We start from the raw sequence: 15607 nt of genomic DNA, 5'->3' as shown, positions 1-15607 counted from the left end.
TATTTACAATTTTTTTTTTTTTTTTTTTTTTTTTTTTTTACAGTTTTATAGTTCATGGTTACACTATACAGCAATGGAATAAATAAACAAAAAAGTTACAGTGAAGCGGTATTAGTTAATTTAACAGTCAGCAAATACTTTATTTTGGGTGGGGTAGGAAGGGGTTGCATATGATAATGGTTAAAACATCAGAACAGCTCTTACTGCTTGGGCACTGGGTTCAAAAACCCACATTTATAACAAGTACTCTCTTATTTATTCAGACCAAGGGCCCGAATAGCACAGAACATAATGGAATGGAAGTGCATACTGTAGTTGCTGACAGAGATGCAGTTGCTTTCTATTGTTTCAAGTCACTCGTGGTATTTTTAGTTTTTTTTTTTTTACTTCCTTCCTTCCTTTATAACCCATAGAGATGATTTTTTTAAAACAAAAAAACACGTTTAATTTTATTTACCTCACTAAGCTTTAAGACTCCAGGTTTCGAATTATCCTTGGCCAGACTATTAATTCTAAGAACCTTAATTCTACACCTAATATGAAAGGAGGGGTCCATGCCAAATGTATAGCCATATTTTATCTAGCAGGTCCACCAGGCATAAGCACACTTTCTTTAACCTGTTTTAAGTTGTTAGGTATTTATTAAAATTGAATAAAACCTCTGAAATTTGTTAAATGCACAATGCAAAACAAAGGTCTCGTTTACACAATTACTGAGTACCAATCAATAACAATTTGTGTTTTGATAAAGCACCAAATAAAACTACTCATATTATATCTGTGATTATTTTTCTTTTTTTTTTTTTTTTTTATCCGTTTGATATAAAATGATTCTAATTTCACGTTCTGATATTCCCTTTGCTTGATTCCACTGTAAACAGTATTGCTGCAGTGAATTGTGGGATTACAGTCCTGGGCAAGATTTAACTTCCAGTTAAACACGGCAAACAAAAACATCTTCCAGTAAACACCGTGCAGATAATTCAATCAGATTGATTAACCCTTAAATCACTCAATGCAGACTATTTGCCACTGGTTGATGCGCTATTGTACAGAGGAGGGCAAATGAGGTAAAGGCAGCTTTTCTTTTTGTGAAATTAACACATTTTTATCAGGTGTTTCAGTTTCATTTAATATTTCAAAAATATGTTAAAGGGAATTAGAAAAATCCGACTATGTGCACATCCCTGATAAGAAGTGTGATGAACAACTGAACATATGCATAGAATTGATCACTATCACTAACATGCTTTACAGTGTTTTAGTGCATGTGAAAGAAATGAAAATACAAAATATAAAAAAACTGTAATAGATCAACTGGAATGACTTCAAAACACCTTGAAAACACATTTCTAAATACTGGAAAACTTGCAACCATTTTTAAACAGCCACTATCTTCCCAGTGGAATGAGTTTGTCGACAAGAGGCGGTAAAGAAAAAAAAAAACACTACAGGGAATAAAAGCCAAGGGCTAAATAAAACAACCTTCTAAAGCATGTTAAAACTATATGCCCAGTTGACCCTAATTATTATGGTACAGCTGATCAGTCTGAATGCTGATATATGCTGAAGAGAAGACATGTAATGATAAAATTATGATAAATCATTAGTTAAAGTAGTGCTGGGACAAATCTTATTCAAATATTTGAACAAACATTTCTTGACATGTATTCAAAAGGCAAAAATCTGTGTCTGCCAGAAATTACATAATTTATAGATTTATTTTCATTGTACAATGCCTTTTTTCCCAAGTTTATTCTATTTGAAGTGTTATTCAAATTATATTTGACAGTTCTATTTGCTTGTTCAGATTTAAAGAAAAGGCAGAATTAAGCCTCTGTAATGATGTTATGACTGTGTGAAAATGCATTTATGGCCTCTGTTTATGTTTTTTTAACGGAAATTACTATTGGCATCCATTGTTCTGTAGTTAATTCACAAGGGTAATATAAAACCTTCACTTATTGTTACTTGTGGGATATAATTAACTTTAATACAGTGTTACATATAATGGCTTTGATTACGTTTTGCAAATCAACACATCAATACTCAAATACTTGTCTGAATTTTGAACGGCTATCCAAACCTGAAAATACCATGTTCCTGCCAACACTGGTTAAAAGGATATATATATATATATAAAGATCACTGCTAAAATATGTTGTTCTGGTGTGTGGTATTGAAGAAACTACACAGGGATGAGGGCATGTATCCGAATTGTCTGCTTCAGGGTAAGTGTATCTTTCTGGACGCTCATTAAAACAATACACTCATTTGATTGAGGCTTTTTCTGGTTAAATATTTTTTAATAAATAAATATAAAAAGAAATGAATCTCAAAAAGATGGAGAATTTAGCTAGGCTTTCCAATCTACCGTCTCTCTCTCTCTCTCTCTCTCTCTCTCTCTCTCTCTCACACACGTATTTAAAGCCAAGCTACACTCATGCAACAAACAGGAGGGAGGGAGGGATACCTACAGAGTTGATCTTTTAAAGATTGCCAAGTTACACAGAATTTCACTTCTGGGATAAACAGAAAATGTACCAAGTCTTTTTTTTTTTCATTCTTACACCTTACATCAGCCCCCTGTGTAACTCTACAGCATATATTAGATATATTATACTTGCATATTCAACACTTATCTCACAATATGTGAAGACTACCAAACCCTTGCAGGTTTGAGGCCCAATTCACAAAGCTTTAAGGATGAACTTATAACTTAGGGGCTTAAAAGTAGTTTACAATTTTTGATTATAACTAATTATAATTTAAATTACAAAAGTAATGTATAACTAATACTTTAAAAAATGCCCTTTGCACTTGCCCTAAACTTTTCAAATAGGTCCCAACGATTAATTTTCTGTGTTACAGGTACAGTAATAGTACACAGCTTAAGTGTTATTTGCAACTAGGTGGTCCTATTACCTGTAAGTCAACTAACATATTATGGGAAATAAAAGGGCTTTAAAAGAAGGAATTTGATATTGTTGGAAAGGCCTGAGTGTAGCACAAACACAACTTCATAACCATTTAAAAAAACAGAAAATATTCCCCAACAGCAAAACTTACTGATTAAATTAAAACAGTCCTTATAAAAACTGTCTTCAAATAAAAGTACAATAAAGTTTTGTGAAACTGTCCAATCGGGCCCTATTTGGAAAATAAGCAGCTGGTATTCTTTTAGATGGAGGTATAAACATGAACAGAGGGCACATTCACAAAGCTTTAAAGAATGCTGTTTCAGAATAGTTTATGAATAAAATACATTTGGAAGTGTTCTAGGCTGCTGGGTTTCTACAGTCAAGAAAATTTGACATTCTAAAAAACAGCTCGAAACGGTTTTGAACTCATAGTAAATGCATTTATTTCGTAATATATATATTATATTATATATATACTATATATATATATATATATATATATATATATATATATATAAAACCTGCTGCACCTCAGTTTTATCCCCGGATGGAAACAGCTTAGGAACTGGAACAACAAAGCAGGTTAACAGCAGCTAGGGTTATTTATTGCAATTTTCACTGTGGACAATAGCTAGTGGACTGAAGCAGTGAAAGAGGTTTATTTAAGACCAGCTGAAAACCTGGAGAACTAATGGTTAAAACCACTGTGGGTGGAAGTACTGGTTTATTCTGGTTTAAAAAAATCTGCTCTTTAAGAGGGTGCTTTCTGCCACCCTCAAGAAGCGTAGATTGTGGTTACATATCTCAAATCAACCTTAAAAACGACTGTCAAGATCTTCATTAGATCATGCATCTATCAGAATCAGGGCTAAAATGGGAACAAGCTAATTGCGGTTTATGGATGTTTTTAGCCCCAGTTTCTCCCCTTCTGAGCTCAACTGCACTGAAACTCACTTAAAGGAGTAGGGCTACTGCCTGCTTGCAGAACACTGGTGTGGGGCATCTCAGCTTCTGCTCTTCTTCGTGACTGAAGAATCGATCCCTTAAAGCCAGACCTGGAAACAAACTTCATGCAGGACTAGGGCTCTGATGAAGAATCCCCTCGAGCAAGGCAGATCAGTCAAGCATTCCTAGCATGCAGAGTTAAACTCCCTGGATATTTCACATCAGTACATATCATTCAGCCAGCTGATGTTTGGAAAGATAAAGCAGGGTTTTCTATAAATAAAATGAGCCTTACTGATTGAAATAGTTCACAAGTAGTTATCCTGATTTGAAAACTAATATATAACAGTATGGATTAAAATACAGTAATCAGAAACAGCTGCATATCAGTTAAGTCTGTCCAGTTTCTATAATAAGATTAGAACATCCTAGTCAGTCTGGGAAAACGATTGACAGAAGTTACTTTTAAAATAAAATAAAATACAATTTTAAATAGTCTCACATGGAGATAATTCCCATTTATTCAGTCTACAGTATGTAATAAAATAAAATCTAGAGGTCCTGTTCAATACTTGGCCACCTCAAGTTGCCAGTTACAGAATCAACCTGACCCTGTCTATAGTACATGGCAGCAATTAAACTGTCCAAATGGCATCAGACTTTCCTTCGAACTGGGCTTGATTTTAAATGAAAGGGCTTTCTCACACAAAGGGAACTGTAGAAGCCGGTCCCTCAGATTCACATTCTTGTTTTTGGCCGGATCTATCCTGATCATCGGCTCTGGACCCATTTCGTAGCTGGTTGCAAGACATACGCCCCCCTGACTGGAAAAAGTGGACTCTTTACCTCCAGCGACCCTCCTGGGGCTCTCGAATAAAGAACTCTCACCACCTTCCCTGTCCTGGGGACCCCATCGCTCCCTGTCCAGGGGCTGAATAGAGATGTTGTCTTTGGTAAGTGAACTTACTTGGAGTTCAAGGGCAGCTGGACCTGTGTTGACGCAATGGTTCTTGAAGGTCTTCGGTGATCCAGATGGTGCTGAGGTTTTCTGCTCCACCTTGGGTGTGTTGTTGTTGTGCTCTTTCATGGGTTCTTCTCCACTCTCTGGGCTTGCCTCCTTGAGCTTTCCTTGGCAGCACTGCGCTCTACTCCTAATGCAATTAGATAGGGTTTTCTCGTTCTGTACTTCTACAACTGTCTGTGAATCGCTGCAGCTGCTTTTGTCAAGACTGCTGTGTCCCATACTTGGATACTTTTGGTTCTCTGGATTCTGTGAGCTCTGACTCTGAACTGTAGTATATTTTAAAGGGTCTTCCTCATTAACACTATAGTGTCCCTTTGGAACTCCGTGATTGTCTAAAACATCTTGGCTCTCTAAATTTTGTTCTTCCTGCATTCTCATTTCCTCCAAACCTTGATCGTTCTCAACTTTCTGATGTCGTCTAACAGGGTCTTCTAAAACTTTCTGGCATTCTGCTGACATGCTTTGCCTTTTTAAACCATTCTTGCCTTCTAGTTGCTCCGCAGTACTTTCATGGTCATCTACTTTTGTAGGAATTTCTGGAAAATGTTCTTCTTGAACATTCTGCTTTTCTAGGCTTTTATCGCCCATATGCTTGTGTCCTTCAATAACTGTCTGCCACTCTAGACATGTGTAATCATGAAGGCATGGCTTGCTTCCTAGATCCACATTAACTTCCAGACCTGTGCAACCTTTAATTTCCTGAAATTCTAAACCTTTTTTGCCTTCAAGAATATTATGGTGTCTTAGTGCTTGGCAGCTTTCTACATCCAGATCACTTTGAACACTTTTTATAAGATGTCTGTCTTGCTCCAGTTCTTCCAGGCCTTCAAGAACTGCCTTGCCTTCTAGACCCTGGTTTCCTGCCATATCACCTTGCTTCTCAAAAGTATCTCCTAGCCCTTCAACAGAACTTGTATTTTTACTGCATTCTTTAGAGCGAGGACAGAGTCCTAAGAGTTCTGCACAAACTAAGCGTTTTGCTCCTTCTATTTGCTCCTGATTGTTCAGAGCAGCACAACCCAAATTTTGATTACAGGCCTTGCAGTTCAAATCTGGCAATGCAATCGATGTTGCTTCCTCCTCCTCCTCTTCCTCCTCCTCCTCTTCCTCACAGATCTGCTGCAGGGCACAAATGTTTCTCCCAGAAGGCAGCTCCCCTGACCCGCTTGACCTTAAGAACATTCCCACTTGCTGTCCGACTCCATGACCACTGAGAGGGTTGTCCTCTTCCCTGTTGATGGGGATTGTCAAGGACTTCCTGCTGTCAGTTTCAGTTTTCTCAGTGAAGTCCTTGTAGGGCCCAACAGCCGAGTGCAGGATCTCTGGAGACGATAACATCGACACTCCACCAGTCAGCTCCCGGGGTCTTCCCAAATCCAGGGGTTCAGAGAGAGGTCGTCTAAAATAGGAATAATAATAGTTATTTAATGCCAGGAAGAATCAGTGTGTATTTTTTGTGTGAAAAAGCTTTGTTACCAAGTGGTTTGAAAAAATGCCTTCACTTTAACTTTTAAATTCGCTTTTCCCAGGTTTTCTAATCAAGGACAGATGGGTTACAGTTCGAAGACTTGCAGATTCAACATTTCCTTTCAGATCCTTGAAATCAAACATTCTAAAAAGATAACCAGTACATTTATGAACACCATGGTGTTGTTCATAAATGTCCACATCTGTAATTAAACATCAGAGCCATCAGTATCATCAAAGAAAAAAAAAAAGCTCACCAGGAAGCATCCATGGTATGAACTTGTTAAAATGTATATAGACAGTTGGACAGATGCCTCCACATACCAATCCGAACTGTAACGTGTATGAAAAAGCATGACATGAAAGGAAAAGCTTCTACACTCAGTATCTGATCTGGTCCTTACCGGTTTTGACCTGGTTCTGCCCAGTTGCACTCTGCACTCGGGGTCTGACCCGGTCGATCCTGCTTTTCCCGGAGGATCCTCTCAGCCAGAAGAAAGTATGTGGCAGTTATGTGGTTATACCGATCTGCCTCCAGAGCTCTGAGGAAGGAAGACATGTGTTAACAGAAAACCAATACCATATTTTGGTTTCAGTTTATATAGCACATCATTGGTTCAAGTACAAAATGTTACCCTGCAAACAGTAAAAAGGAAATTAACTGTTCAATTTTTGTGGTTCAATTAATCTTGTTTCTTGAATAACACCAACTTAGAACACGTATTTATACTAAAATAATACAAAAATGACTACATAAGATTTAGACGTGAGTAGTTTTTTGAGATTTACGATTATACTGTAAATTTACAGTATAATCGTAAATCTCGAAAAACTACTCGCGTCTAAATCTTTTGTAGTCATTTTTGTATTACTTTAGTATAAATACATGTTAATTTGGATTCATATGTTGTTTTTTTCTGACTTTATGTGAACGAAAAGACACACATTTGTCAGTTTTGCCATTGGAAATAGTGATATTTTGAAATATCACTGTCTTAGTCACAAAAGAAAAGTTTGTGGGGAATAATAGCCATTTTCTATACTTTTGAGGCATAAGCAATTAGGAAATAACACTTACTACCCAGGAACAAAAACTGTGTTACATAGTGTAATGAGGTTGCCCTGGAATTTCGTGAAAAGTTAACTGTGATCAAACTGCATTCGAATTGTGTTCTGCTTGTATGATGATCATCAATTTCCAAAGTTTTTTCTGCTTCTAAAACACTATTAGGAGTGTCAAACGTGAAAGACTGGGTGAATGCTAAATCTGTACAGACTGTCTTCACTCAAGTCCCAACCTGTTAGACTCTAACCTCCTCTGTCCTGTACTAGCTATTTTTATAGAGGCAGGGCATTTCAGTCCTTCACCCCTCAATGGCCCGAAACCCTTTCGCTAATGAAGGGCTTGGGCTCAGAATGAAAGAGCGTCTCACTCCTGGATGGTGTCCCGGTCAGCGATATGGCCGGAGGTCATGGCTTGGATGATGATCTCGTGCTCCTCCTTGGAGATGCTCTTGTAGGAGGTGAGAGGGACGGTGGTGCAGCTAGTGGGCAAAGGATCCACCCCATTGAGCCACGGATGACTCTCTATCTCCTCCAGCGATGCCCGCTTCAGGGGATCCCGCTGAAGCATGCGTGAGATCAGACTGCAACGCAACAAACAGAACCACGTCAAACCCTTTAGAATGCAGCATCCTGCCACTTTCATTCAAGAAACCGCATAGGAGAGAAGGACAGATGCCTGAAAATCCCATTGATCAGGGGGCATATTACAGAATAATTTCCTAACTTGCTTTCTTATCTTATCTTTCATTGCTAGGATAGGATTTTTCCTAACCTGGTATTACAGAAGCACTTCCTAAGTCACAGGTACCTATAATTTCCTAAGTGCTCTATCCTACCTTAACTTTAGTTAGGAAATCCTATCTCACATTAAATCATTTTTAACTGATCAAGTCTGAATCCATGGACAACGGTCATAGCTTGCGCTAGATCTAGTTTTACATTGTCACCAAAGAGAAGAAAAATATATTTTAAGATTGGTTCCTCTTCTCTTGGCTACAGAAACAACTGCATTTCCTGCATAGCGAATGGAAGTTAATGACAAGTCAGAAGTTATTTAATGATGTTCTAATAATGATGTAAACAGCTTTGGTCTTTAACTCTTATTATATATTAACTGCCCTGGGTGATCTATTGGCAACTTTATTATCTGCAACTCTATATTCCATTGTTTATATCATAGAAATGTCCCCCAGGCAGTGTGCTATTTGGAAAGGCTCCATGGTACTAACCCGAAGGGTAATTACTACTTGAAATCACCACAAACTGAAACAGATTTACATGGAAAAACAAGTTATGCATTCAAACACTTATAGGAACCAGTCCTTAAATGATTGAAATAGTTTCAAAAGAGACTGAGAAAAGATTTAAAACGCATGTTTCAAAACGTAAGCAGGCGCTACAGTAAGCTTCCTTTGCCTTTTACCTCTAAAAGCCTGGGTTTGGCCACAAGTGAAATGAGTTAGGTGGTCTCACTCTATCTCCAAAACCAAAATTTCCACTTTACATAGGCCAAAGACTGAAGAGCAGGATATAGCCGAGGGGAAACTCAATGCGCTGGCTGGCACAATGCCTGACTGTAGACAGGATAATTAATGAGCACCAAATTTACCCTACATTTTAAAATAAAAAAAGACCTAGTAAAATAGGTATTTGTTGATAAAGCTTATCTACCCCTGCAGCTGGGCGAGCAGTATGTGGTAAAATTAACTAGCTTGCAAAGTACTGTTTTCCCCTCTCCCTCCACTTGAGTAAGATGACTCTTTTATATTCTTTAAAACCCACTAGGTGGCAGCGCTGCCACAGCAGTTGGGCTGCATAAGTGCCAGCCCGCCAACTAATGAGAACAGTTTGAGCTCTAATGTGCCACAGTGAGCTAGGAAAGCTTATTACTCATGCAGGGTTTGAAGTAGAAATGGCTCCTTTCACTTCAAAGCCCCAGAGAGCCAGAGGAGGCTGCTGGAGGGAGGGACAGAAGTGCTAATACACTGCTGTCAACTGATACACCTCAGAGACCGAGAGGGATGCCGTCACTCAGAGATATGCAGCATCCCCTGAGCATCTCGACAAGGTTCTGAGTGCAGTGAGCCAGGGACCAAGAGGTGAAACTCTGCAGATTACATTGCAAACAGCAGCCAGACCCTTAATAAATCCTGCATTAAAGCCGAGACAACAGATGTGCAGCAGCAAAGCATAAAAATAGCCACAGCCACTCTTCTGCAGATAACCTACCCATAAGCATCTGGTGAGAAAGGCTATTTTCCACAGAGACGTAAATTCTCCTATATTAATAACTTTGTTATTGGGACATTTGAGCTATGTAGATTGATGATATTTCACACCATAACACTGAACACAGCCTCTTTTATAAGGAAATATGTACAGTTGATCTTGTCTCTTAGGGTGAAAATGTGTCTTCTTCTGCATACTTGCCGTCAGTAGAGCACTTCAGTCCATCAAAGTACAAAACGAAAGGAAACTCTTATGCCATACATGGCAAACGTGGTCAACTATGACTATTAACATACTGTAGCAAATCTTTTTCAGCAGAAACAGAAACAAATATATTTAGTTAAAATGTAAATATTACAATCGAATATTACCCCTACTTCGAAAAGGGGCAGTCATATTATATTTGTCAGTTCACACAGAAAATGACACACATTTGCTTGGCTGAGAGGGGCGTTCTAGTGATTTATAATAAGAATGAACATGAATATCACTAAGTGTTGAAACCAAACTGGTAGCGTTGGATCTCACACCGACGGTGGAAGTTACCTAATTAGTGCCGAGCGGCAGAGATGTGGCAGGTTTTAAACACCGGACTGCAGAAGGAAAAAAAAAACATGTTGGCAGATCATGAAGGCTGTGAATATTTCATAACGTCAGGGAGTTATCTAAGGTTGGTTAATGAATTTATAAATAGCATTTCTACAAGAAGGTGACACATACAGGTGACCTCTAACTTCTGTGTAATGTTTGTTTGCAGACTGGGATTTACTGCTGATGGAACCAGCAGCAGCCCCTGTTTGATACTGAAACAAGATGACATTGCTCTTTACAGACTGGCTTCATGACGGAGGTGGTAATGTGGAATATTAAATAGCTTCCCAGTAGCAGGACAAAGGAGAATAATTTTATACACTCCAGTCAAAGGGCTATTTCAAAGGGCAATACAGTACTATATTTGTAATATTTTAAATAAATAAATAAATAAATGTATTCGTATTTATTTTAGTAGTCGACTCACTCCAGTCCCACCTCTCCACCCAACAAGGGCCTCCTCCAGACAGTAGTGTTCAATAAGACCACTGATTTTACTGTAAACAATAAAACTGTTTTAAAAAAAAAACTACAAATTGATGGATTAGTTTACACTAAGCAAAGGGCAGACGCAGCTATAAAGGTCACAGGCAGTCATTACTCACTGTCTATGACTTGTAGTTCTACTGCAGCTGTAATTCATTCAAAATGCACGTGTAAACTTTTCTTATTCATGGTAGTCCCAGAAGTTGACACAGCCTAGCCTTTAGGTTTTTACCTGTGTTTTTTTAAAAAGAAAACCTTTGGGGGATTTCAAGTAATGAAATGAGTAAATCAGCAATTGCTCAAGTTTGGTTGATAATAATACACTTTTTTCAGTTAATCAAAGTGTTAAATTTAAACTGAAAAACAAGTTACTCTCTCGTTGCTAGGTTAAAATAATGTAGCAATAAAATGGTTAATGTTTACTACACAATACCTGTAATGGAACTTATCTTACGAGAACCATATAACCCAGGTGGCCCAAAAAACACCAGCTTCGATCTAGAATGGTTCACATTGAAAAAGTGAATGCAGATTTGCTAAACAATATAAACCCCCTTACAGGTATGATAAAAAAAAAAGCATATTGGGAAAATATGGATACTAGGAGCAATTATTTATTTTTAATTGGCTACATAATTGATTAATAATAATAATAATAATAATAATAATAATAATAATAATAATAATAATAATAATAATAATAATAAAGGAACCATATTAATTTATTGCATACATTTTCACAGCTAACTGAGAGCCGAGTTTCAATATTGACACCTCCTTCAATCAAAATCTTCTGTATTAAGAGGAAGTTTGCAGGGGTACAAAATACATTAGCGACCTAATAATTCAGACCATCTGACACACAACCCCTATAAAATGGGTTTTAGTCCCGACTAGAAATCAGACACAGAGCAAACATGAAAGGATTCAAATGTTTAATGCCAGTCCATAAACAGTCATTCTTGAAAACACACATAGATTCCAGCCACAACACAGGCGTAGGCATCGCACTGTTTCTAATGAAGACGTTGAAACAGAGAGTTGTAAAGCACGATGCCAAAGCGCTGTGCCGCCCAGCCCCTGGGCCCAGCTCTCTCCCAGGATCCCATGAGGCAGCTCTCGTTTCAACTGCCTAATCCTCATTCTCTCAGATTATCCATGGGACTCCTCAGTTACTGGTGACCGACACCGGGCTCATTCTCTCAGGGGATTTCAAGCCTGATCAAGGACTAAGCAATGGCACAAACAGACTCTCATTCAAGGCAATAGGGCTCTTTTTTGTTTTTCCTTTAAACAATTTAACAAGGAGCTATGTATTGCTATTTTGGAGTTGTTATATTAATTATTAATAATGATACTAAAAATGCATGAATTTGAAAAGCAACATAACCTAGGATTAAATTGTAATAATGATGTCGCTATCCTTATAGCGCCTTTTAAAACATAGCAAATAACGATACAAAAAACTAATATGAACGTTATGCAGTGTTAACATTAAATAATTGCTTTGGTTATCTGGTACCTTTTAGAATCCACTATAAAAAGGTAGCTGTGCCATAATTCAAATGTAATCCATGGGAAAGTGATTCCAACATTTGATAGAATTCTACTAATCACATTTAGGGACATACTGTTGTTCTCCCTTGTCAGTGGTATTTTTTTTTGTTAAAATCTATTTTGAAAGCTCATAAAGAGTGATGCTTTCCCAGGATCATAAAGTGATTCAGTTCTCCCTTGTGCTCTTGCAGGAAATGCTCTATATTTGGAACGTGTCTTTCGATGTTTCCAGTCTCTGTACATGAGGCATAGAGGCGACTGAGTGTTTTACAATGAGATTATTCAGAGCCTGTAAAAATTCTGGTGATTTTGTGATCATGGAAGAATGTTGCTGCTAGACCTTCAACTTTAAAAATAGGATGGTCAAGTAATTTTGATCCGTTGGTTATAGCAATCCAATTCTACCGATTTGCATGCAATATTTTTCTTTCCATAATTGACCATCTGAGCCACCACGTGTGCTGCAGTCTACCTTGTGACTGAGGTTCTTTCCCTGAAGCACTGTAAACCCGGGCCTGTACCCTAGACAAGTGATAAAAACAAGGGAACAAGCACTTTTTATCCAGCTAAAATCACTCACAGTTTCATAATATTTTGTTTAAATGTGTTACGTGAAAAAAATATGTACCATAAAACATCAAATACTCGCCTGGTCTCTAATAAGCACCAGGGCTTCTGGGAAATATGGTAAATAGACGCCGGGTCTCTTAAACGCTGGGTTTTGAATAATATATAATGAACGATATACTGAATGTTCCAGCAAATACACACACACACGGCTGGACAGCGAGCTAACCAATTTGTTTTTCAACAGCGATGAAGAGTACCTGAGGCACAGGATGAATGACAAGAAAACTGAATTTAACATATTAAGGTACACGTAATGCACACAGTTTTTTTTCTTTTTTGTGATGTTATTCACTTTAAAACCAGTTGTGAAGCTTTTTTGAGAGTCTGAAAGTTAGTAAAATACAAACTTGTTTTCGGATATTAACACGGTTGCTTTTTAGTGTATTTGTACATGTTTTTTTTTTTTTATTACGTGCATTTGAGTCTTGCAATGAATATTCCTTTTTTTGCTCCTTTTCCGGCCTTCTTATTTATCAGTGTACACATTATAAAAACAAATTAGTCACTTTTGCTTTGATTTTGTGATAAAACTGGTACTTGAATTGATTTTATTGTTACTCTTTAAACAGTTTGAAGCATTTTTGAGTGTCTTGTGTGCCAACAGTATGAACTTATTTTTCATACTAACACAGTATTTCATGCAGTTGTTTTGCAATGAAGACTCGTTGCTGGTTAATTTTTCATCGATTCTCCACGCTTACCAATGTACACGTTTAGCGGCTGAACAATAAATATAATAAGTGTTAATAAAGACGATACTTATTGCTTTTATTAATGTTATTTTTTTTATTGTGCTGAACGCCTACCTTAATAAAGACAGGGCTGTCTTTAGTGGGTTTTACTGTTTTTATTATTATTACAGTACAAACTGTTATTACTCACTGACACAACCTTTAATGACGTTGCTGGAATGTTTTTACTTATGTCGTTTCTGTAAGATTGTGTGCAGGCAGCTTTTTTCATGATTGCATCTGAAGTATTCGCAGATGTTCGTGATCTTACCTAATAAACAGTCTCAAAAAGGCGTTGTGGCTACTGGCAAATACTGTAAATAAATGCTGGGACATTATATTCCCTCCTAACATTGCCACTGTACTATTATTTTTGTTTCTACAAAAGGTACATATTTTAATCTGGTAATAAAGTTTCTTGCAGTGGCTAGTACTTGTTTATGACAGTATTAGCAAACAGCTACCTGGGTATTTCACTGCTGCTGCAATAACATTTGTAAAGTACTAAACATTAAGATCTCAATCATGTGCTGACTTTGGCATTCTACTTTGAACAGGGCTGTCAGAGAAAAGCAATTACTTACCCTTCGTCAGCGAGTTGGAATGCTAGGCACCACATTTCAAATGATTTATTTTGGGCATGCAAGGCGCAGGCAAAGCAACAGATAGAGAAGAACCACAAGCAAACACTGTAGCATAAAAACCATAGCAATAGTAAAACATTGTTCTCACATTTCTAAAGGTTCCACTGCACTGTTAAAACAATGACTGCACCTGATACAAAGTGAAAGGAAACTCACTCTTTGCACTCTGGGGAGATGCGCGCAGGAACCGTGTACCGGCAGTCCATGATCATGATCAGAGTCTCGCTGTCATTGGCCTCCTGGAAAGGCGGCTGTCCGCACACCAGCATGTAGAGAATCACCCCCAGGCTCCAGACATCTGAAACACAGAAAAGACAACACAGGCTTCCCGTCAGGTTTGTACACAGGCCAGCTACACAAGTCCTCGTGGAATGTTACCACTGGAAAACTCAAGGGTGAGGGGTAGTCTAAATATCACCATCTTCTGGCCCCAGTAATTTCACCTTGGATATTTGAAAATAATTAATGTGTGTGTAGTTGAAGCCTTTCACCAATTGCTTTCTGTACACACTGAAATGTATAAATTAACTGACCAATTTTGCTGTTGATGAACAAATTAGTCAAGTTTTTGTTTCCATGTAGAAATATTTGATTGGCTTTGCTTGAACCCTCCTTGTCGGCAACAGCCACACTAACTGGAGATCTCTCCCTCCTCATCAGTGAGGGACATAGAATAGACCTCTTCTCCTCCTTGTCTGTGAGGGACACACAAAGGTTCCTCCCTCTAAGACAGAAACAGAGATAGACAACATGTCTCCACAGGTACAGTTCAAAGCATTTGTTGTAAATGTGTTTTGTCCTTTCTCAGTTCCGGTTGCTATTTTTGATGTGTCCCCTGACTCACTGCTCGTAAGGCATCAGTACAGTAATTAGAGCAAAGGGAGCTCTGCTTGGCTACAGGGAGACTGTGTCCGAGCATCCTGCCTGTGAGAACTGTGCTTCAGCCAAAATTAGTTCTTGAAGTCAATGTGTCACCAAAGCCACATCATAGGCGACCCACAGGCTTGACGCACAACAGACCTATTCTAGAACTGAGCAGATCGGGGCCAAGTACATTGTTTCGCACGCAATTGAAATGTTTTATTTTTTCCCCCCAGTTTTGGTTGGATTCCAATTATGCATAAAAGCATCACAGATTTGGCTCACATATTAACCATGTTCTTCACTTCACGTTTTTTTTGCCCTTTAGTGCAGCTATATTGTTTTACTAGTATATACTTGACAGGCTTGATCCAGTTATTTTTTGTCATTTAAATGTTTAAATAAAATAGGATTTATAGCGGCTAATTAACACTGTATTTGTTATCTATAAGCAAA

General features: G+C 37.9%; 1 protein-coding gene across 2 annotated transcripts in view; it reads right to left on the bottom strand.

Annotated features, from left to right (window-relative positions):
- Nucleotides 1-3413: 3413 nt before the first annotated feature.
- Nucleotides 3414-15607, bottom strand: part of snrkb (SNF related kinase b) — a 32645-nt gene continuing 20451 nt past the window's right edge. Inside the window, exons 1-5 of one of the 2 annotated variants that reach the window (XM_041221892.1) lie at nt 14824-15018; nt 14447-14588; nt 7791-8003; nt 6762-6899; nt 3414-6289 (exon numbers count right to left, since the gene is read on the bottom strand). In XM_041221892.1, the coding sequence (XP_041077826.1) occupies nt 4483-6289; nt 6762-6899; nt 7791-8003; nt 14447-14588; nt 14824-14947 (2424 nt within the window). In that variant the 5' untranslated portion in view covers nt 14948-15018 and the 3' untranslated portion in view covers nt 3414-4482. Of the gene's footprint in view, nt 6290-6761; nt 6900-7790; nt 8004-14446; nt 14589-14823; nt 15019-15607 lie in introns of those variants that run through there. The other variant, XM_041221891.1, reaches the window with a different exon arrangement.

This window comes from Polyodon spathula, chromosome 21 (assembly GCF_017654505.1).
Source record: "Polyodon spathula isolate WHYD16114869_AA chromosome 21, ASM1765450v1, whole genome shotgun sequence".
In the NCBI taxonomy this organism is placed as follows: domain Eukaryota; kingdom Metazoa; phylum Chordata; class Actinopteri; order Acipenseriformes; family Polyodontidae; genus Polyodon; species Polyodon spathula.
The sequence above is the reverse complement of the archived record's forward strand: the minus strand, read 5'-3'. Positions and strand labels throughout refer to the sequence as shown.